Source organism: Leptopilina boulardi, unplaced genomic scaffold, assembly GCF_019393585.1.
Source record: "Leptopilina boulardi isolate dan_hultmark-lab unplaced genomic scaffold, ZJU_Lbou_2.1 LbouV2_278, whole genome shotgun sequence".
NCBI lineage: Eukaryota > Metazoa > Arthropoda > Insecta > Hymenoptera > Figitidae > Leptopilina > Leptopilina boulardi.
This window is the reverse complement of record NW_026137838.1, coordinates 1,804,529-1,827,000: the sequence shown is the minus strand read 5'-3', so window position 1 is coordinate 1,827,000 and position 22,472 is coordinate 1,804,529. Positions and strand designations below refer to the sequence as shown.

The 22,472-nt window shown below is 21.5% G+C and overlaps 2 protein-coding genes across 2 annotated transcripts in view; one reads left to right on the top strand and one right to left on the bottom strand.

The window, feature by feature from the left end:
• The window catches only part of LOC127282064 (probable serine/threonine-protein kinase DDB_G0282963), a 94,661-nt gene extending 84,989 nt beyond the window's left edge, over positions 1-9,672 (bottom strand). The window contains exon 1 of the mRNA XM_051306136.1: positions 9,486-9,672. Coding sequence (XP_051162093.1) covers positions 9,486-9,488 — 3 coding nt within the window. The 5' untranslated portion in view covers positions 9,489-9,672. The remainder of the gene's footprint in view (positions 1-9,485) is intronic.
• The window catches only part of LOC127282067 (caldesmon-like), a 329,462-nt gene that overhangs the window by 286,691 nt on the left and 20,299 nt on the right, over positions 1-22,472 (top strand). The window lies entirely within an intron of this gene.

Below are 22,472 nucleotides of genomic sequence, written 5' to 3'. Positions count from 1 at the left end.
AAGTGCGTGTAACGGAATTTGTGCCGCGGGGCCAAGATATAGCCACATTCTTAATGTGATGCTCTCTATACAGTGAGCAGTACCCGCAAAAATCACTAACTTCAATATATATTTTTTTTATTATTATTTTCTTTTACTATTTTGTTTTTTTTTTTTAAATAAATACAAAATATTCGGTATAAATACCCATACATTTCGGGGTAAAAAATTATTATTGTTAAATAAAAATAGATTTTGAAAATAATATTTTTAAACTAATTACACAGAAAATTAAAAGGTATTAAAATAAGTTGCAACGCTTCTTATTTTAATCCAATTTTGCTTATTTTAATACCAAAATGGATTAAAATAATAAGCGTTGCAGCTTATTTTAATGCCTTTTAATTTTCTGTGTATTGTAGATATAAAATTAAATTAAATTCTGCAAAAAAAAAAACAAACAAATTATTTAAAGAATTTCTAGTATGCTACAAAGTTGATCTATTATTTTAAAAAAACGGCGAAATTTTTATTCATTCAAAATAAATTTTCTGCCATTTAAACAAATTTCCATAATTGAAAACTATAATTTTTATTAGGAAACTTATAATGAAGAAATACTTTTTTTTTTAATGAATCGTATTTTCTCTATTTACTAATCTTGTTTTTATTCACCTATAACAAGTAAATTAAATACATAGTTGTATTTATTAATTTTTTTTAATTTTGAGTTGAAATCCATTTAAATTAATAACTTAATTATTAGTAATTAATTAATAAATTAATCTATCAATTAATTTATTAACTAATTTATTATTATTATTTATTTATTAAGCTTCAGCCTTTTGATCCAGAAGTGGACTTGATTTATTAACTAATTTATTAATTAATTTATTATTTTTATTAATTTCTTAATTAATAGAATAAAAATATACAAAATACTTCAACGTAGTAATAATTTTATAAAAAAATTCAAATCTGAGAAATAAAAAAAAAATCCAAACTTCCGTTAATTATTTCGTGCACTATTTGACTTTATGGATTTTATAATATATGAAAATTCCAATGTACTCATGAAAACCGGTATTATTGAATCTCGAAAATATGGTACACTTCACAACTTGTCGATATATTGGGAAAAAAAAAAAATAATTAAAAATAAAAAAAAAAAAAATAGAGGGAGAAAGAACCCGCATCAATACAGAAAGCATGACAAGTAATTACTTGCGGAGATAATTTCTCATATATGAGAACGTGCGTGAATCGAGGTCATGGTCCCCACCGTTTTATTCAAGATGCGGATGTTACTGGCAACGATTTGAACGATTCTACGACTCCATTGAGATACTTTCTTATACCTCTTCTTTATCCATTTTATGTATCCTACTTTATCGAACGCATTTTTTTTTAATATTCTCTCTCCTCTTTCCTTTTTTTTTTATTTATTTTCTTATTTTATTTCTTTTTTCGTAACAAATATAAAAATTAATTTTCTAATTTTTTTTTTTTAATATTTTTATTTTTTCTTACACGGAAAAAAAGAAAAAGTAATTTTTATTACTTTCAGAGTAAAACAAAGTTTTTGCGCATATCTGACAACTTTTACTCGAAAAATAGTAAAATTAACTATTTTTGTAGTAAATTTTACTATTTTTGGAGTAAAAGTTGCCGTAGAGATGCGCAGAAACTTCGGACAGTTTCCGTTTTACTCCGAAAGTAGTAAAAATTACTTTTTCTTTTTTTCCATGTAAATATTAACAAAAAAGAAAATTTAAAAAATAATTATTTTTATAATTGAAAGAAAAATGAATTTTTTTAAACAATTTTGTTTTATAAATTTTTGCCTAATAATTTATTTTTCCAAAAATTTTACAATTTGTGAAATATCACCGTCCGTCACAATTTTTGACCCACAAAAAAATTCTTTAAATCTTTTAAAAATTATTAATATTTTATAACACTTGGTATCTGGAGATTTTCGGGATCACTGATTACTAATCTGATGTCAGATTTTCAAAATTCAAAATGGCGGATCAAATATGGCGATCAAATTTTTAAAAAGTTATTAATTTTTTATTTTATATCCGCCATTTTGAATTTTGACAATTTAACATCTGATTCGACATCAGCGACCCCAAAAAACCCCTAGATACCAAGGTTTTAAAAAAATTTAATAACTTTTTAAAATTTTTACCGCCATATTGAATCCGCCATTTTGAATTTTGAGAATATGACATCAGATTAATAATCAGCGACCCCGAAAACCCCCAAATACCCAGATAATAAAAAGTGACAAGATATCTTTTAAAAATTATTAATATTTTATAAAACTTGGTATCTGAGGGTTTTCGGGGTCGCTGATTATTAATCTGATGTCAGATTTTCAAAATTCAAAATGGCGGATTCAATATGGCGGTCAAAATTTTAAAAAGTTATTAAATTTTTTTTAAACCTTGGTATCTAGGGGTTTTTTGGGTCGTTGATGACGAATCTACTGTTAAATTGTCAAAATTCAAAATGGCGGATATAAAATAAAAAATTAATAACTTTTTAAAAATTTGATCGCCATATTGGATCCGCCATTTTGAATTTTTGAAATCTGACATCAGATTAATAATCAGCGACCCCGAAAACCCCCAGATACCAAGTTCTATAAAATATTAATAATTTTTGAAAAGATATCTTGTCACTTTTTATTTAGGGGCTGTTTTCACCCCTAAAAACCACAAATGACTTGATCTAGCAAAACGGTCAGACACGGGTATTTTTTTTTGGGGTCCTAGTTTCCAAAAATATTTGATTTTTTTGTGGGTCAAAAAAAAAGTTGAATTTTGTCGGACATAAATAAATAAATAAAATAAATAAAATTTTCAAAAATCAAATTTTGAAAAGTGAAAGCAAAATTCCAAATAGTTGTATTTTATTTTTAAATTATTGAAAAATTGCAACCAAATCTGGTATATATATAGAAAAAGCTGTCACTGTCTCTATATTTGGGAATCATTGGAGGTTCATGACTCATTTAAAAACTCATATTGACTTATACTACTTGTTTTTTTTTCCCTCATCTTTGGACAAAACTGGTTTTTATTGCACAAAATGCAAAATTCTTTGGCTCCATCGTGTTTTGCTGAACTAAAATTTTTTTTTCAAAAATATGTCACATAAAACTAAAATAAAATTTTTTTTTCTAAATTAATTTTTGTAATTAAAATTAGGCAGAATAAAAATAATTTATTGAAAAAGAAGGATTTTTTTTTAAATTTGCAAAACAAAAAGCTATTTCTCTATATATATACGTACAAAAAGGTGTTAAAAAAAAGTAAATATAGTAGACTTTTGTTCCATAATCCCAGAGGGATATTATTTCACGACGAAAAAGAAATTGAATCTCTGCGGTATTTATTTACATAGAGACTTTTATGCGAAAGGGGAATGACCCAAAGTTTGTGTGTATATAAACTCACGAAATAGGTACACTGGACTGCATCCTGTAAAATGCAACTCTCACTTTCAAAAAGGAAGTTTTAATACTGTCAGAGCTCTTGACAAAAGGTTAAATTCACAATTTCCATCTCTTTCAAAATTCTATATATACATTTTTTTTTCTACAATTAATTTATTTACAATTTTTTTAATTTGTCATTTTTAATATTTTTATTTTTTGTTAAATTAAATCTTCAATTTTTTCTGATTAAAAAAATGTAGTAGTTACATAATAATGATAATAATATTATTATTATTATTATTATTCATTTATTAATTTATTATTATTATTATTTATTTATTAATTTATTATTATTATTATTATTATTTATTTATTAATTTGTTACCTATTATTTTTTTTCTTATAATTATTAAAAAAATAAATAATAATTATTAAGAAAGAGAAATAAAATAAATGAGAAATAGAAGAAAATAGAAATTTGTTTAAAAGTATCAAAAAAATTTCTTAATACAAAAAAAAATTTTTTCGTAACGAAAGAGCTTCTTGTTTTCTTTTTTCCTTCTTTTCTTTACAACATACGAGGAAACTGGTTCGAATCAGTGAAAATTCATTAAAAAAAAAAAAAAAAAAAATTCTGTCTGTAATAATAATTAAAATGAAGAAACAAATTTTTTATTGTTTAAAACAATAACTAATTTGCATCAAGTGTAATTAACTAATTTTATTGTATTATTTCCCTCCTCCCCCCACCCAATACTTTTGTGTATTTTTTTTCACATCTCATAATAATTATAATTAAATTAGAACCCGATCGACTTTTTTTTTCTATTTATTATTACTTCATGCAAAAAAATAACACACTTTCCACGGGATATATATATATATATATATATATAAGAAAATATTTATTTCGGAACCTCATTAGGTGCGGAAATAGAAAATTTCTATATTACGATATTGTATAGAGAGGCAATCAAGGCCTATGGAATTTTTGCATTTTCCCAGCCATAAGCGATGTTACTATTATATATATATTTTTTTTTTTGTATATGGGTTACGCAACGTTGACGCTCTCTGGACACGCTCCGCAAGTTTTGACAGCGTGTTTTATTCATTACTTCAATTTCCCCTCCCCCCCTTTTTTTTACAGTATAGTTATTTACACTATATTTTGTTGGTAAAAATTTTTATTTCAATTTCACTGGAACGAAAGAAAGAGAAAAAAAAATATCTAAAAATGCAAATAATAAATTAAAAACAAAAAAATTTACTTGATTCAAATATAATCGGTTAATTGCTAATTATTAAATAAATATTTATTTGAATCAAATAAATTTAATTTGTAAATTTTTAATTTGTATGAAATAATTTTTACTTGGTATCTAAATTTTTATTTCTCTCGAAATAATTTTTATTTGAATCAAATAATTTATTTATTAATTATTATTATTATTATTATTATTATTATTATTATTATTATTATTATTATTATTATTTATTATTTATTAATAAAATTTTGTTTATTAATTTTCTATATAAAAATTTTTTTTTTTTTTATACTGTCATGTGATATGAAAAAATTTTTTATACGTAAAATCTGTACTACAAATCAAATCTCAGCAAATATTGTGGAAACGGAAAAAAAAATGGCAAAATGCCATTGGTCTTTATGAATGTGTGTACCTTTTACTCCCATAAACTGGTTTTTCGCAGAGATTTTCTACTAATTAATAGAAATGTCGTTTACGCGGAACTAGTTTCTTTTTCGAACGGAAAATAAAAGTCGTTTTTTGTTTTTTTTTTTATTTATAGACAAACGCGTCACATAAAAATGTTGTATTCTCTTTTAAAAAGTTGTTTTATAAATTATTTTTATTTTGATAAAATTTTTTTTCATTAATTCATCATTTGTCATTTTCAATTTTTGTTTCCTTAGCCCATATAAGTACGAATTGTTTCTATATATATTAAAAACAAACTATTTTTTATTTAAAAATATTTTTTTTATAATTTAAAATATTTATTTTTATATCTATATATTTTTTATTATTTTCAAAATATTCGTTTTCAAGTATTTTTTTATATTGAAAATATTAATTTTCAACTACTTTTTTATATTTTCAAATATTCCAACTATTTTGTATACTGAAAATATTAATTTTTAACTATCTACTTTTTATATTTTCAAATATTTATTTTCCAACTATTTTGTATACTGAAAATATTAATTTTTAACTATTTTTTATATTCTAAAATATATATTTTTAACTATTTTCTGTATTGAAAATATTCATAGTCGAAAATATTAATGTTCAACTATTTTTTATAATCTGAAATTTTTATTTTTAACTTTTTTTTTATATTGAAAATATTAATTTTCAACTACTTTTTATATTTTAAAATATTCCAACTATTTTGTATATTGAAAATATTAATTTTTAACTATTTTTTATATTCTAAAATATATATTTTTAACTATTTTCTGTATTGAAAATATTCATAGTCGAAAATATTAATGTTCAACTATTTTTTATAATCTGAAATTTTTATTTTTAACTTTTTTTTTATATTGAAAATATTAATTTTCAACTACTTTTTATATTTTAAAATATTCCAACTATTTTGTATATTGAAAATATTAATTTTTAACTATTTTTTATATTCTAAAATATATATTTTTAACTATTTTCTGTATTGAAAATATTAATAATCGAAATTATTAATTTTCAACTATTTTTTAAAATCTGAAAATTTTTTTTTTTACCTTTTTTTATATTGAAAATATTAATTTTTAACAATTTTCGATATTCTGAAATATCTGATTTGTAAATATTAATAGTTGAAAGTATTAATTTCAATTATTTTTTATTTTTCAAATAATGAAATTGAAGAAATTTATTTATTTTTCCAAAGCAATAAAAAAAAAAAAGTTTTACCCATTTGTTACTGATTGGAAATTTTTTTTTTTCATAGTAATAGAAAAATGAATATTTGAATCGTAAATATAAAAAATTACAATAAAAATAACGAGAGTAGATCAGAAATATAAATGGTATAAACTCGAGTAACGATTTATGAAATGGAAATCAATTTTCTATTCATAGGTAAAAGCCGTTCCGACCGAATCATCCGCAATCATTATTTATATACAATATCCAAAACAAGGAAAGTAATACTCGTTAAAATTGTCTTCCGTAAAATTAAATCCTGACTTTATAATTATATAATGATTCGCAATTGGGAGGGAAAAAAAAATGATTCTCTCTCTCTCTCTCTCTCTACCTTTGGCAAAATGCTAATTTTTCTTGAAATACAAGTTTCACTTCTTTTCGAATATAGAAAGCATTTTTTATTTTCCTTGAAAATTCCACATTTATTTTTAATCCGATTAATTATTATTGTTACGAGGCAAAAATTTTTATTAATTTTTTAATTTTTTATACAAAAATTTTTAATAATAATTTCGGACGTTACAATAATTTAACAGCTGGGAAAAAATTTAATTATTTATATTTAATTATATTTATTTTATAGAAAGGCACGTGCATCCAATGGTATAATATTAAAAATAATTTCATCAGGAAAATCTGGATTAATTATATATTTATTTTATTATTTATTTATTATATTTATTTTATTTATTTTTATTTATATTTAACTAGAATTAACTGTTTTTTTGGAAAAAGAGGTTTTTTTTTAAATTGAGAAAAAAAATTTATTACTTTGATATCTACGAGAGGGACTATTTAAGGAAGTCATATGAGAATGCGTGCACATAAATGGATAAAAGAGAGCGCTCTCTTTGATACTAAATGAGAGAGAAAGAGAGAGAGAGAGATTGGCAAATATAATATGTTGCAATGTCAGTTTGCAACGAACTAGTTTTCTTCAGCATCGGCACGCGCTTCTCATTTTATGTTCTTTTAATAAAGAATAACATCCTTTTATGACAATGACCCCTTATTACAAACATATATATATATAAACTGCAATATAATGTTTAAATTATGTGACATTTCAAGTTCAACAGATATAAATTTCATCGGACATAATTGGTATTTACGGAAGAAAGATATTTTCTCTTTTTTTTTTATTAATTCAAAAACAACTAATGGACCAAAAAAATTATTATTTTACAGATTTATTAAATTTTTAATTTATTATTAAAATATATTCATTATTATTTATTTATTTATTTATTTAATCACTCCGTAATAATTACGGACCCAGGTATTTATATAATTTTTTTAATAATTATTATATTATAATTATTATATTATAATTATTATATTATAATTATTATATTATAATTATTATATTATAATTATTATATTATAATTATTATTTTATAATTATTATTTTATAATTATTATATTTTATAATTATTCTATTAGAATTATTTTATTACAATAATTACTAAATTATAATTATTTTATTATAATTATTATATTACAATTATTATATTATAGGGGCCGTCCATAAACTACGTTACCTATTTTAGGGGCGGGAGGGGGTCAAAAATTCTAAAAAAAATGCATTTAACGCAATGGTAACGAGGGGGGGGGGTCTAAAAAGAATGAATAAGTGGTAACGTAGTTTATGGACGGCCCCATACTTATTATAATACTAAAATAAAATGGAGAAAAAAAAATAAATAAAAATAATAATTAAAAAATAAATATATAATTATTATATATTATAAATAATTATTACTAAAAAAAATAATAATTGCGTTAAAAAAAAATTTTATTTCTTTAAATTGACGTTTTTGACTGAATTTTTCTTAATAAAATCCAATTGTATTTTACACACACACACATACATATATACAATGAAATGGGTGCAGCATCCTATGCGCCGGCAAGGACCATTTTACATATACGGGATTTAAGTAATTATGTCAGTGACATTTGAATCGTTAATAGAGGTCAAATAAGGGGTCATTAAATTTATATAAATCAAAGAGATTAAGATAAAAAAAAAAAAAGACATTGTTAAAAGAGTGTAAAAGTTATAATGTAAAAGCATAGCGAGAGAGCGTGACTTGTGAATAAAATGGGCGGTCACACACTCGCCCCAAAACTATTTAAGGCTTTTATTTATATTTATGTTGTCATAGAAAAAAATTTGCACTTGCTGATTTAATAATCGTGAAAATGGTAGTGTGTCACATATATTTTATAACAAATACCCATTCAATTTCATATGTCCACATATTTTCACAATTTTTTTTCTCCTTTTAAAAAATAATTGTTTTATTTATTTTAAAAATTTTTGTTCTCTTTTCGCTCAGTAATTTTTTTTTCATTTTTAATTAATGTTAATATTGGAGTTAATTTAATTAATATTAATAATTAATATTAATGAATATTAATAATTAATAAATAATAATGAATATTAATGAATATTAATAATTAATAAATATTAATAAATATGATAAATAATATATTATATAATAAATATTAAATGTTATATTAATATTAACTAATATTTAGTTTTTTTAAAAGGACCTTTATTTTCGAATATTAATTAATATTAATAAACATAATTAATATGTTATATTATTATATTTATTATAATTTAATACTTTTAGTACGAGAGGGCCTTTTTATTTTTTAAGCCCGTTTAATTGTTAATTAATTATTATTATTATTTATTAAAATTTATTTTCAATTAATACTCATTTTTCTATTCTACATAATTATAATAAATAATATTAATGTTAAATTTACTTTGTAATACTAAAATTAAAATATTTATTCCTAATAATTATTAGGTATTTTATTTCTAAAAATTATTATATTATTATTCCTAATAATTGTTATATTAATAATAATAATAATAATAATTTAATATTAAAAATAAATTAAATATTATTAAATTTATTATTCCTTTTTTATCGCTTTCTTTATTTCGAATTTAATTTCCAGTTGTCTCTTAATTTAATAATAATAAAATTATTCCCATTGTTGTTAGTAAAATATATAATTCCTTATTGTTATTTTTTTATTGAAAATTATTGTTTCTAACTATCTATGTCAATTAAAAAATTACATACCATTCAAGGGTTTATTTCTAAATTTCCATGTCACGGACATTCACAAAAATATTTTCACAAAAAAAAAATTGTTTTTCATCACATCTCGATTAAATCCATTCAAATTGGGATAATTCTTTTTATTGTCAAATACATTCACAAATATAAACACGCACAAAAAAGAAAATACCAAAATCACATTTTTTTTTCCTTCTTTTCTATAAAAAAAAAGTTTTTTTGTTTTTTAAACAATATAATAAATTTTTTTTATTCGCAATTTTTTCTTGGCGAATTTAGAGAAAAATGAATATTAAATTTTTTTTTTTTTGGAAAAAGTATCACGTGTCAAAATTAAAGTAAAAAATGGGGACATTTAGGGGGGGTTTAGAGGGGGGAGAGAGAGAGAGAGAGAGGGGGATTCACGTGCTTTCAGTACAACGCGCGGTGTTGAACTGAAACTCTGTCGGTAGACAGACTTTCTTCCGTGCCATGAATCGCCTCTTTCACCTCTCTTTGATTACGAACACCGTTTCGCCCTCCTCTGGACCCCCCTCTATCACCCAGTGGGGAACGGTTCCATATAGTATCAGAAAACTGGCCCCTTGAATAAATATATATACATGGCCCCCTTGCATCAGACCCCGTTTAGATTTGCTTTAGAATCCTTATATATATAGAGAGAGAGAGAGAGATATATATATATTTTATATATGTGACTGTGTGATGCTGCTTCTCTTGTTTGTGAATCTGTGTATATCTAAAATCATTCGATATGCAGATCCTCAGGCTCGACGCGTCCCATATTATCCGCTAACTTTCCCATATAGCGATTATCGTCGTTGAAACAAGAATTTCTCAGACTTATTTTATATGGGAGCAAAAAAGAAAAATACTTGATAATTTTGTGATGATAGACGTGGGAATGTAGAAAATATTTTTTGGAAATTTTTGAAAAAGAATTTGTTGGGAAAAAAAGGAAAGAAATTGTTTACAATGTTTATATATATTTTTTTTAGTATTAGCATAATAAATAATAATAGACTTGTTTTTGAAAATTAGTAGAAAAAGGCAATTTTAGTCAGACAATTTACTAATTATTAAAAATTAGTAGTAAAAGGCATTAATAGTCAGACAATTCACTAATTATTAATAATTAGTAGTAAACGACAGTTTTAATCTGACATTTAATTGATTTTTTTAAAAAACAAGTAGAAAAAGACAGTTTAAGTCCGACATACTCGTTTTGAATTCGATTAATTTTGAAAATTAGTAGCGAAGGTCAGTTTTAGTCAAAAAATTAATTTACTTCAAAAAATTAGTAACAAAGGATACTTATAGTCAAACAATTCATTGATTTTTTTAAAATTAGTAAAAAAAGACAGTTTTAGTCAGACAAACTTGTTTTGAATTCGCTTAATTTTTGAAAATTAGTAGAAAAAGAGCATTTTAGTCAGACGATTCAATTTCAATTTATTTGTTTTTCAAAATCAGTAGAAAAAGTGAATTTTAGTCAGCCGAATTTATTTGAATTATCTTATTTTTAAAATTTAGTAGAAAATACAATTTTATTCAAAAAAGTCATTTTAAATTTATTTGCTTTTCAAAATTAGTAGTAAAAGTATAGTTTCAGTCCGACAATTTACTAATTATTAAAAATTAGTAGTAAAGGCAGTAATATTCAGACAAACTGATCTTCAATTCGCTTAATTTTGAAAATTAGTAGTAAAAAGCAGTAATAGTCAGACAATTTTTTAATTATTAAAAATTAGTAGTAAAGGCAGTAATAGTCAGACAATTCACTAATTATTGAAAATTAGTAGTAAAAGACGGTTTTAGTCAGATAAACTGATATTCAATTCGCTGAATTTTGAAAATTAGTAGAAAAAGGTATTTTCAGTCAGACAATTGACTAATTATTAAAAATTAGTAGTAAAAGGCATTAATAGTTAGACAATTCACTAATTATTGAAAATTAGTAGTAAAAGGCATTAATACTCAGACAATTCACTAATTACTAAAAATTAGTAGTAAAGGCAGTAATAGTCAAACAATTCACTAATTATTGAAAATTAGTAGTAAAAGACGGTATTAGTCCACCAAATATATATATACCAAATCATTTTGAATTCGACTAGTTTTGAAAATTATTAGAAAAAGACCCGTTTTAGTCAGACAATTTATTTTCAATTAATTGATTTTTTTAAATTAGTAGAAAAAGACATTTTTAGCTAGACAAATAATTTTAAATATATTTGCTTTTCAAAATTAGTAGAAAAAGTCAGTATTAGTCAGACGAATTTGTTTGAATTTGCTTAATTTTGAAAATAAGTAGTAAATGACAGTATTAGTCAGACAAAATCGTTTTTAATTCGCCTAGTTTTGAAAATTATTAGAAAAAGACCCGTTTTAATCAGACAATTTATTTTGAATTAATTGATTTTTCAAAATTAGTAAAAAAAATTCATTTTTAACCAGACAAATAATTTTAAATTTATCTGATTTTTAAAATTAGTAGAAAAAGTCAGTATTAGTCAGACCAATTTATTTGAATTTTGTTCAATTTTAAAAATAAGTAGAAAAAGACAATATTAGTCAGACGACTTATTTTCAATTCATTTAGTTTTCAAAATTGCTATAATTTAATAATTAATTTAATTACAACAATTTAATAATTATAATTTATTTTAAAAAAATATATTGCATTTTTAATTTTCGCAAAACTATCTTTAACAATATTAAAATAGAATTACATTTCTAATTTTCATTTCTAATTTTTCTTTATAATATCTCTCTCTCTTTCTCTCTCAATTTCTATATGTATGCGCTTTCAGTTCATTCGAACCAATTTAACTTGGATGCCACAGAGAAAGCAAAATATTATTATTGATGCTCATATTAAAGTCAGTGAGATGAAAATAAGTAATTATTATTATTATTATTTTGAAAATAAAAATACCTATAAGAAATATTGAAGATTTTGTAGAAAATTTACATATTCAGTTTTTGATCGTTATCTATAAATAAAATCTATCGTCATTGTTGTTGTCGTCGTGCGGGCAAAACTATGCAAAATTTATCGCGTGAGAAATGTGTGATCACAGAAATGGAGATTCTATGGCAAAAGAGAGAAAGGTCGATTTATATTGTCAATGACTTACAATTTGATTTTTCAAAAAAAACCTAATGGGACTTAAAAATTTATTTAAATTAAATTTTGTTTTCTCTTTTCTATAGAAAAAAAAAAATGTTTAGGCAAAACTATAATTATATTTTTCTAAACTATCTAAAAATACAAATAAATTAATTATAAATAAATATTTATTTTTAACAAATAATAATTATTTGACACAACTAATAATTATCACAGAAAATTAAAAGGCATTAAAATAAGCTGCAACGCTTATTATTTTAATCCAATTTTGCTTATTTTAATCCATTTTGGTATTAAAATAAGCAAAATTGGATTAAAATAATAAGCGTTGCAGCTTATTTTAATACCTTATAATTTTCTGTGATTTGATATAAATAAATATTTATTTTGATAATAGTCAATTATTTAATTCAAATAAATTTTTTTCAGTGTACCGAAGAAATTTTTGTACAAATATTTTTTTTTATAGATCCTCCAATCTAAAGTCGATCAAAGTGGAGAAAAATTTTCCAAATTATTTTCTATCTTTTTTAAAAAATATAATTAATTTTCGGTAATTTTTTTTTTTAGTGTTTTTTAAACGATTTATATGCGAATTTATACAATGTAACAATAAATGCAAATTTATTTTGCAAAAAGTAGTTAAGAAAATGCCTGTAAGTAAATATAACAGTTGTAAAAGTCTAGTTTATGGACTTTCATAAATATTTTGTATATATATACACATATAGAAAATATCTACTGATTGGCCTTTCAACGGTGTGAAGGACAGGAAAGAATTTCTTGCATTTGAAAAGAGGATGTATATAACTACATATAGTGAAAGGGAATAGTCAAGCAGTTTGTTAAAATCAAATTATTCTACTTTATCTAATATCTACATATATGTATAATTAAAAAAAAAATAAAAAAAATCTAAAAAAAACAGAAAATTAAAACTGAAAAAAATTAAAGTTTTAAATATTTACAATAATTTTTATAGATATAATTCTTAAATACAGTTATTATACTAATCGATAATTAAATTTTTTTTTTCTTGTCATGTAAAATTTTATCTTATTGACGGTAATACATATATGGAGTATGTTTAGAAAATGCAATTAGAGAAAAGAAAATATATTACCACTCGATTAATTAGACTATGTATATTATGCAATTATATATATACATATATGTATTTTAAATATTTGCCTCGCGATATCATATATGGAAAAAAATTTAATTAACACTATTAGTATAGATATTGTATAGGAAGTAAATGTCAAAATTGGAAAAATAAATTTATTAACGGCAATTATTATTTTTTTTTTATTTTTGTTTGAAATATAACTGGGTATAAGATGAATTCTAATAAAATTGATAAATTAGTTTAACAATTTTATTTTTGTTTTTTTTTTTAATGAAAATTCTATTTTTTTAAGAATTTAAATAAGTAAAAAAATAAATATCAATATAATTTAAATAATAAATAAATATAATAATATAATTATATAAAAATAATTATTGCCTTGTCTGAATAAAAATGTCTTTTTTTACTAATTTTCAAAACTAAGCGAATTCAAAATGATTTTGTCTGACTGATAATGCCTCTTACTACTAATTTTTAATAATTAGTAAATTGTCTGACTAAAAATGTCTTTTTTTGCTAATTTTCAAAATTAAGCAAATTGAATACCAGTTTGCCTGACTAAAACCGTTTTTTGTTACTAATTTTGGAAAATAAATCGATTGTCTAACAAACATTGATTTTTTTTTACTATTTTTGGTAGGAAATTCATTTAAAATTATTTGTCTTAACAAAATCGGATTTTTCTACTAATTTTCAAAATTAATCGAATACAAAACGATTTTGTCTGACTGACACTGCTTTTTACTACTAATTTTTAATAATTAGTAAATTGTATGACTAAAAATGCCGTTAAATTTAAAAAAAATTAATTTATTAACGGCAATTATTATTTTTTTTTATTTTTGTTTGAAATATAACTGGATATATGCAAGATGAATTCTAATAAAATTGATAAATTATTTTAACAATTTTATTTTTGTTTTTTTTTAATGAAAATTCTATTTTTTTAAGAATTTAAAAAAGTAAAAAAATAAATAGCAATATCATTTAAATAATAAATAAATATAATAATATAATTATATAAAAATAATTATTGCCTTGTCTAAATAAAAATGTCTTTTTCTACTACTTTTCAAAACTAAGCGAATTCAAAATAAATTTGTCTGACTGATAATGCCTTTTACTACTGATTTTTAATTATTAGTAAATTGTCTGACTAAAAATGTCTTTTTCTACTAATTTTCAAAACTAAGCGAATTCAAAATGATTTTGACGGACTGATACTGCCTTTTACTACTAATTTTGTAAAAATTAGTAAATTGTCTGACTAAAAATGCCTTTTACTACTAATTTTCAAAACTAAGCGAATTCAAAATGATTTTGACGGACTGATACTGCCTTTTACTACTAATTTTTTAATAATTAGTAAATTGTCTGACTAAAAATGCCTTTTACTACTAATTTTTAATAATTAGGCAATTGTCTGACTAAAAATGCCTTTTTATACTAATTTTCAAAATTAAGCAAATTAAATACCAGTTTGTCTGACTAAAGCCGTCTTTTGTTACTAATTTTGAAAAAAAATCGATTGTCTACCAAACATTGACTTTTTTTCTACTATTTTTGATAAAAAATACATTTAAAATGATTTGTCTGAACAAAATCGGCTTTTTCTACTAATTTTCAAAATTAATCGAACACAAAACAATTTTGTCTGACTGATACTGCTTTTTACTACTAATTTTTAATAATCAGTAAAATGTCCGACTGAAAATGCCTTTTTCTACTAATTTTCAAAATTAAGCGAATTGAAGACCAGGTTGTCTGACTAAAGCCGTCTTTTGTTACTAATTTTAAAAATTAAACTGATTTGTCTAAACAAAATCGGCTTTTTCTACTAATTTTCAAAATTAATCGAATACAAAACGATTTTATCTGACTGATAATGCCTGTTACTACTAATTTTTAATTATTAGTAAATTGTCTGACTAAAAACGTCTTTTTCTACTAATTTTTAAAACTAAGCGAATTCAAAATAATTTTGTCGGACTGATACTGCCTTTTACTACTAATTTTTTAATAATTAGTAAATTGTCTGACTAAAAATGCCTTTTACTACTAATTTTTAATAATCAGTAAAATGACTGACTGAAAATGCCTTTTTCTACTAATTTTCAAAATTAATTGAATACAAAACGAGTTTGTCTGCCTAAAACTGTCCTTTCCCACTAATTTTGAAAAATTAATGAATGTAAAACCTAATTTAAAATGAAAAATCTGGTTAAACTGTTATTTTCAACAAATTTTGAAAAATAAGTAAATTGTCCGACTAAAACTGACTTTTTCTACTAATTTTCAACGGCTAATTAATTCAAAATGAATTGTCTGACTAAAACTGTCCTTATTTCTTACTAATTTTTTACTAATTTGTTATTAAAAAAAACATAATAAAAAAGGTAGACAATTTTAAAAAAAAATTTCATTTGGCAGTGATTTTTTGCCAATTTTTTTATAAAAAAACAAAAAATATTAAATAATAATAAAAAAATGGACCATTTTAAGGAAAAATTTCGTTTAGATGTGATTTTTATGCAAATTTTTACGAAAAAATAAATAAATAATCTATAAAAATAAAACAAACAAAAAAACAAAAGGGGGGAGAGAAATTAGATGAAAGGTGATCAGTGTGCTACAGTGTGTGCACACATCAGAACATGAAGCTGAAGGCGCATTTTAACGGTATATTTCCTTGGACACGCAGATCTGGGTTGCTGGAACGTGAGGCGTTTTGGCTTCATTTGTTCGAATGTTTGTTGCGCGCGGCAAGTGGCATACTATTTCAAAACAATAAAAATGTATTCGAGGCCGTTCTCGCGTAATCATTACCGAGTTCACAGGCAACTTTACATAACATTATAGTATATATACTATATATATATATATATAATTGTCGACAAATCCCACAGGGCGATGACTTTACACCTTTCAATAAATCATCATCATCATCATAATCATTGCAAATTAATTTTTACATGTAAAAAAATGCTTCTATGTGAAAAAAAGGAATCAAAAAACATTGCAAAAAAAAATGATTTTTTCGTCCAAAAATATTGCAAAAAAGAAATATATATTTTTGCAAAATGAAATTTCTTTATTTTTATTTAATTTTCTTTTTAAAACAAAATTTTATTATTGATTCAAAGAAATTGAAATAGTCAATCGGAAAAATTTAATTCACTAGAACCTCGTTTATTGAGACGCAATTTCTCGTCTCAATAATCGAGGTTCCAATGTATTACCTTTACTTTTTTCTATTTATTTTATTTTTAAAAAAAAATTTATTTTTTAACGAGATAATTAGAAAACCATCTTTCTATGCAAAAAAAAAAGAAATTATTTTTCTATAAAAGAAAAATATTTAAAAATTTGTAGGCGAAAAAAAAAGGATTTTCTACAATGAAAAATTTCTTATGTTTTTCAAATTTAAAAGAAATATTGGAGAAACGTCTAATAATCTAGTAATCTAGTAATCAAAAAACATTGCAAAAAAAAAATGATTTTTTCATCCAATAATATTGCAAAAAAGAAATAAATTTTTGTAAAATGAAATTTTTTTTATTTTTATTTAATTTTCTTTTTAAAACAAAATTATTATTGATTCAAAGAAATTGAAATAGTCGATCGGAAAAATTTAATTCACTAGAACCTCGTTTATTGAGACGCAATTTCTCGTCTCAATAATCGAGGTTCCAATGTATTACCTTTTTTCTATTTATTTTATTTTAAAAAAAAATTTAATTTTTAACGAGATAATTAGAAAACCATTTTTCTATGCAAAAAAAAAGAAATTATTTTTCTATAAAAGAAAACTATTTGAAAATTTGTAGGCGAAAAAAAAAAGATTTTCTACAATGAAAAATATCTTATATTTTTCAAATTTAAAAGAAATATTGGAGAAACGTCTAGTAATCTAGTAATCAAAAAACATTGCAAAAAAAAAATGATTTTTTCATCCAAAAATATTGCAAAAAATAAATATATTTTTGTAAAATGAAATTTCTTTATTTTTATTTAATTTTCTTTTTAAAATAAAATTTTATTATTGATTCAAAGAAATCGAAACAGTCAATCGGAAAAATGTAATTCACTAGAACCTCGTTTATTGAGACACAATTTCTCGTCTCAATAATCGAGGTTCCAATGTATTACCTTTACTTTTTTCTATTTATTTTATTTAAAAAAAAAATTTATTTTTCAACGAGATAATTAGAAAACCATCTTTCTATGCAAAAAAAAGAAATTATTTTTCTATAAAAGAAAAAAATATTTGAAAATTTGTAGGCGAAAAAAAAAAGGATTTTCTAAAATGAAAAATATCTTATTTTTTTCCAATTTAAAAGAAATATTGGAGAAACGTCTAGTTGAAGTTTTAGCTGGCGTACTAAAAATGTAATGAAAAATGATTGAAATTATGAGAATTGAAAGTTAATTAATGGAAAAAAAAATGATAAAACAAATAGCTGATGATGATAAAAGCGAGAAAATGAAAAGGTTGATGTGGTGACACTGTATGCTTTCGTGAAAGCGAATTTTTTTTTTTTATTTATTTTTTTTTTTTTTGAAATAGAAATCACTGCGCAAAGGAGAAAGATAACGGAAAGGCAAGTATGCGGCAGGTGATTTTTATGATTATTGGTAAGATGCTCTCAAAGAGGACAAGCGACAAACTTGTGTTGCCTATAAAGCCTATCACATCCATTACAATGTTTAATATCACAAAATTCAATAATTTTCACTGTAGATTCATAATTATATACATATTTCTTGATAAGAAATTTAAAAAAAACAACTGTTTTTTATTACTTAATTTTTAATTAACTTTTTTTTGAAAGAAAAAAATTAATTTAACCATTTTTTTCGAAAAAAAATTAATGGTATTTTTTTAAAAAAATTAATGTAACATTTTTTTTAATTAATATAACAATTCTTAAAAAATTAATAACAGTTTTCTAAAAAGTTAATGTAATACTTTTTTTTAAAAAAATTAATGTAACTTTTTTTTTTTTAAAATTAATGTAACATTTTTTTCAAATAATTAATGCGACTCTTTTTAACAAAAATAAAATGTTAGATTAATTATTAAAAAATATAAAATTGCATGCAATTATTATAAAAAAAAAAAAAATACATCTCTAACCTTGCAAACGATGGTACATTAAAAATTTTCTTCAGAAAACACACGCGATTTAACAAATTTCATAAACACTCCCAAAACTACGTTTCTAAATAATTGAAAAAAAATTAATAAAAAAAAATAATAAGAAACAAAATAATGAAATTATATAACAAAAAAAATTATAAAAAAAATTATATTAACAAAATTATAATAATAAAAGCAAAAATTAATAATAAAAAAATAAACATAATAAAAAAAATAATAAGAAACAAAATAATGAAATTATATAACAAAAAAAATTATAAAAAAAATTATATTAACAAAATTATAATAATAAAAACAAAAATTAATAATAAAAAAATAAACATAATAAAAAAAATAATAAGAAACAAAATAATGAAATTATATAACAAAAAAAATTATAAAAAAAATTATATTAACAAAATTATAATAATAAAAACAAAAATTAATAATAAAAAAATAAACATAATAAAAAAAATAATAAGAAACAAAATAATGAAATATATATAATTTTGAAAATACACCAAAATTTTTATTTTTATTCTTCGCATCTGAAAAGAAAAATTGAAAAAGAATTTCAAATTTTTGGAACAAGTTTAAAAGAAAAATCTTTCCTCGTCGAATTAAATGATTCTCAATGTCACGGTCGTTCGAGTTTACCGTAAAATTGAAACCACCGTTATATTCAATGATCTACAATGAGAATATTGTCCTGCGCAAAATATAAAAAAAAAAAAAATAATTTTTTACCTTAATTTTAAGAATACAATAAATACAAAATAATAAATAATAATTTATATCTGAATTTTCTTTTCACTTTTATTTATGCAATAAAACATTTATACATATACACTTGTTTTGTATTGTGTCTTCTTCTTTTTTATTTCTTATTTTTTTTACAAAAATTTAATTTCAAAATTACGCAAAAATTGAAAGGCCCATTATTTTGGAAGCTCGGTCAATTTTCTTTGTTTTACTTTTTTGAGCAAAATTTGCTTGTTGAAAAAAAAAATATTTATTTAAAAAAAAAGAATCAAAATTAAAATTAATCAATAATTGGGGGAAAATTTTATTTTTGCCAATCAAAAAAAAAAACTTGTCAATTTTAATTTGCACTTTTCACTTCTTCCAAAAAATAATTTCATCAGTAATTATAAGACTGTCATATATGTATTACAATTTTATAATAAGAAAAAAAAGGAACATACAGTTAAAGGATATGCTTTCTCATGTAACCCTCAATCAACTCTACTTTCTAAGTGTCTTATGATCGATTTTTTTTCTCCTTTAAAAACATCAAGAATTCTGTGATTAAAGATTTTTTTTTGTTTTTTTATTTTTGCGAAATTTTTGCACAAGAAGCAATTTGCAAATGTAATTTTTTTTTTTTTTTAATTAATGGAGACGTTTTACTCTCGAATTCAATTTTTTTTCTGTCTGAATTTTTGGAATTAAAAAGTTTTTTTTCATAAAAAAGAAAATAAACAAATCTTGATCAAAAATTATTATTAATAAATAATTAAAAAAAAAAATTTTCAATTAGAATAAAAATTATAAAATCTCGTTTCTTTGTTTATAAAATTTTTGGAAAATTATTTGACAATTTTTCTAAAACTAAAAAAAATGTCCAGTTTTCTAATCGACAGGAAAAAAAAATCATTTCAATTATATAAAAGTGACCTTAAAATTCAGTTATTTAAAACTCGGACCTTGTAGTTACGAATTATACACTTTTGAGTATTCTGAAGTCTGATAAGTAATCACAGCTGTTTTACAATCTGAGCAGAAAGTTAATTAGTCCCTTAATTACATGACCTGACAGTATTTACAATTTTTTTTTTTTTATTATTATTATTTTAATCACTTAATATTCGTTGCATTTTTTAAATTGATTTAAAAAACCAAAAGAACTATTTATCTATATTTTAATTTTTATTATTATATAAGTTTCATTTTTTTTTTGTAATCAATTTATAAATAATTTTCATTATCACAAAAATATAAAAATATCTGAAAATTATCTACATAAATATTTATTTATTATAATATAAGAAATCCAGTTCCTTTTTTTTCAATAATTAGCACAATAAAAAGATAATTCGAATTAAAATGAAAAAAAAGAACAATTATCAATGCAAAATAGAATATTATCAAAAATATTATTTAATTGTCAGTCACATTTATTCTCAAGGAAGTAAAATATGTTTTTTTTTTAAATATCAGGTCATAAAGATAGTTTTATATTGAAAATAAAATAAAATTTCGGAAATTCTACAAATTCTGATTTACGAGAGCACATAATTTATTTTTTTTTTTAAAAAGACGTATAAAATAAATAATTAAACTTATAACTAAACGAAAAAAAAAAATTTTGAATTTTCCTAAAAAAAAAATGTACATTTATGGCAATGAAATTATAATTATTATAAAATTATTATTATTGTATAATTACATATTGCCAATGAAAAATAATAAATATATGATTATCAGTAAATTATCAAATTCATTTAATTATTAATAATCCGCAAATATTATAATTAAATATAATTATTGATAATACATCATTGTCATTGAATAATTTATATGATAATCCCTAATCAATTGCTAATTACTAACTAATAACAAATTAAAATTAATATAACTAATTATTTTTTTAAAAAAAGCTCAAGGTGTAAATATAGCAATCTTAAGCTTATATAGTGTCATTGACTAAAATTGGCTATTATTCGCATTTTGTATAGTTAAAAAATAGTATTTGCCAGCAAAAATTAATTATAATAAAAACCTTATTGAAATCAGTCCCTATGAAATTAGTTTTTAAATAATCAGGTAAAATGTTGCTCCTCTTCAACTGTAGTCTTTTCTTCTTATATCAAATGCTTTTTCATTTTTCATTTTTTTTTTATCAATACCATATTCATTTATAATCTAAAACATTTTTTTATTTTTCTTAAATATATTTATTTTATATTAATATTAGTGATAATTGTTTAAAGTGTTCTAGCAATTTTCATTTATGATTGTATTACTATTAAAATTTAGTTTTTTTTGTATATTATTTACTATTATTTTTTTTGTAATATTACTATTATTTTTGTATTACTATTATTTTTGTATTACTATTATATTTTGTATTACTATTATTTTTTGTATTACTGTTATTTTTTTGTATTGCTATTTTTTTATTACTATTTTATTTTGTAATTATTACTATTACTTTTTTGTAATATTTTTAATATTAATAATATATTTATTATGTTTTAATTATTTAAATTAATATTATTATTTTTAATTATTCAATTCATTTAAATTAATTATTATAGTTAATAATAATAATATTATTAAAAGCCTTAATAATTAATTAGTGCATTTTTTTTTTTTTTTTGCAAAGTGAGTAATAAAAATAAAGTTATATTTTTTTATACGATAGAAATTGTTTTTGCCTCAGGAGAACAATTTCTTGATGATCTCTTCGTTTTGATGACTGATGTGATCTTCCCTGATGAAAAAATTCTCTTCCTTAGCTGTTTTATTTTTTTTTATATATTTTTTTTTATCTTACGGTGTTGTTTAGGGCTTGTTGATTAAAAA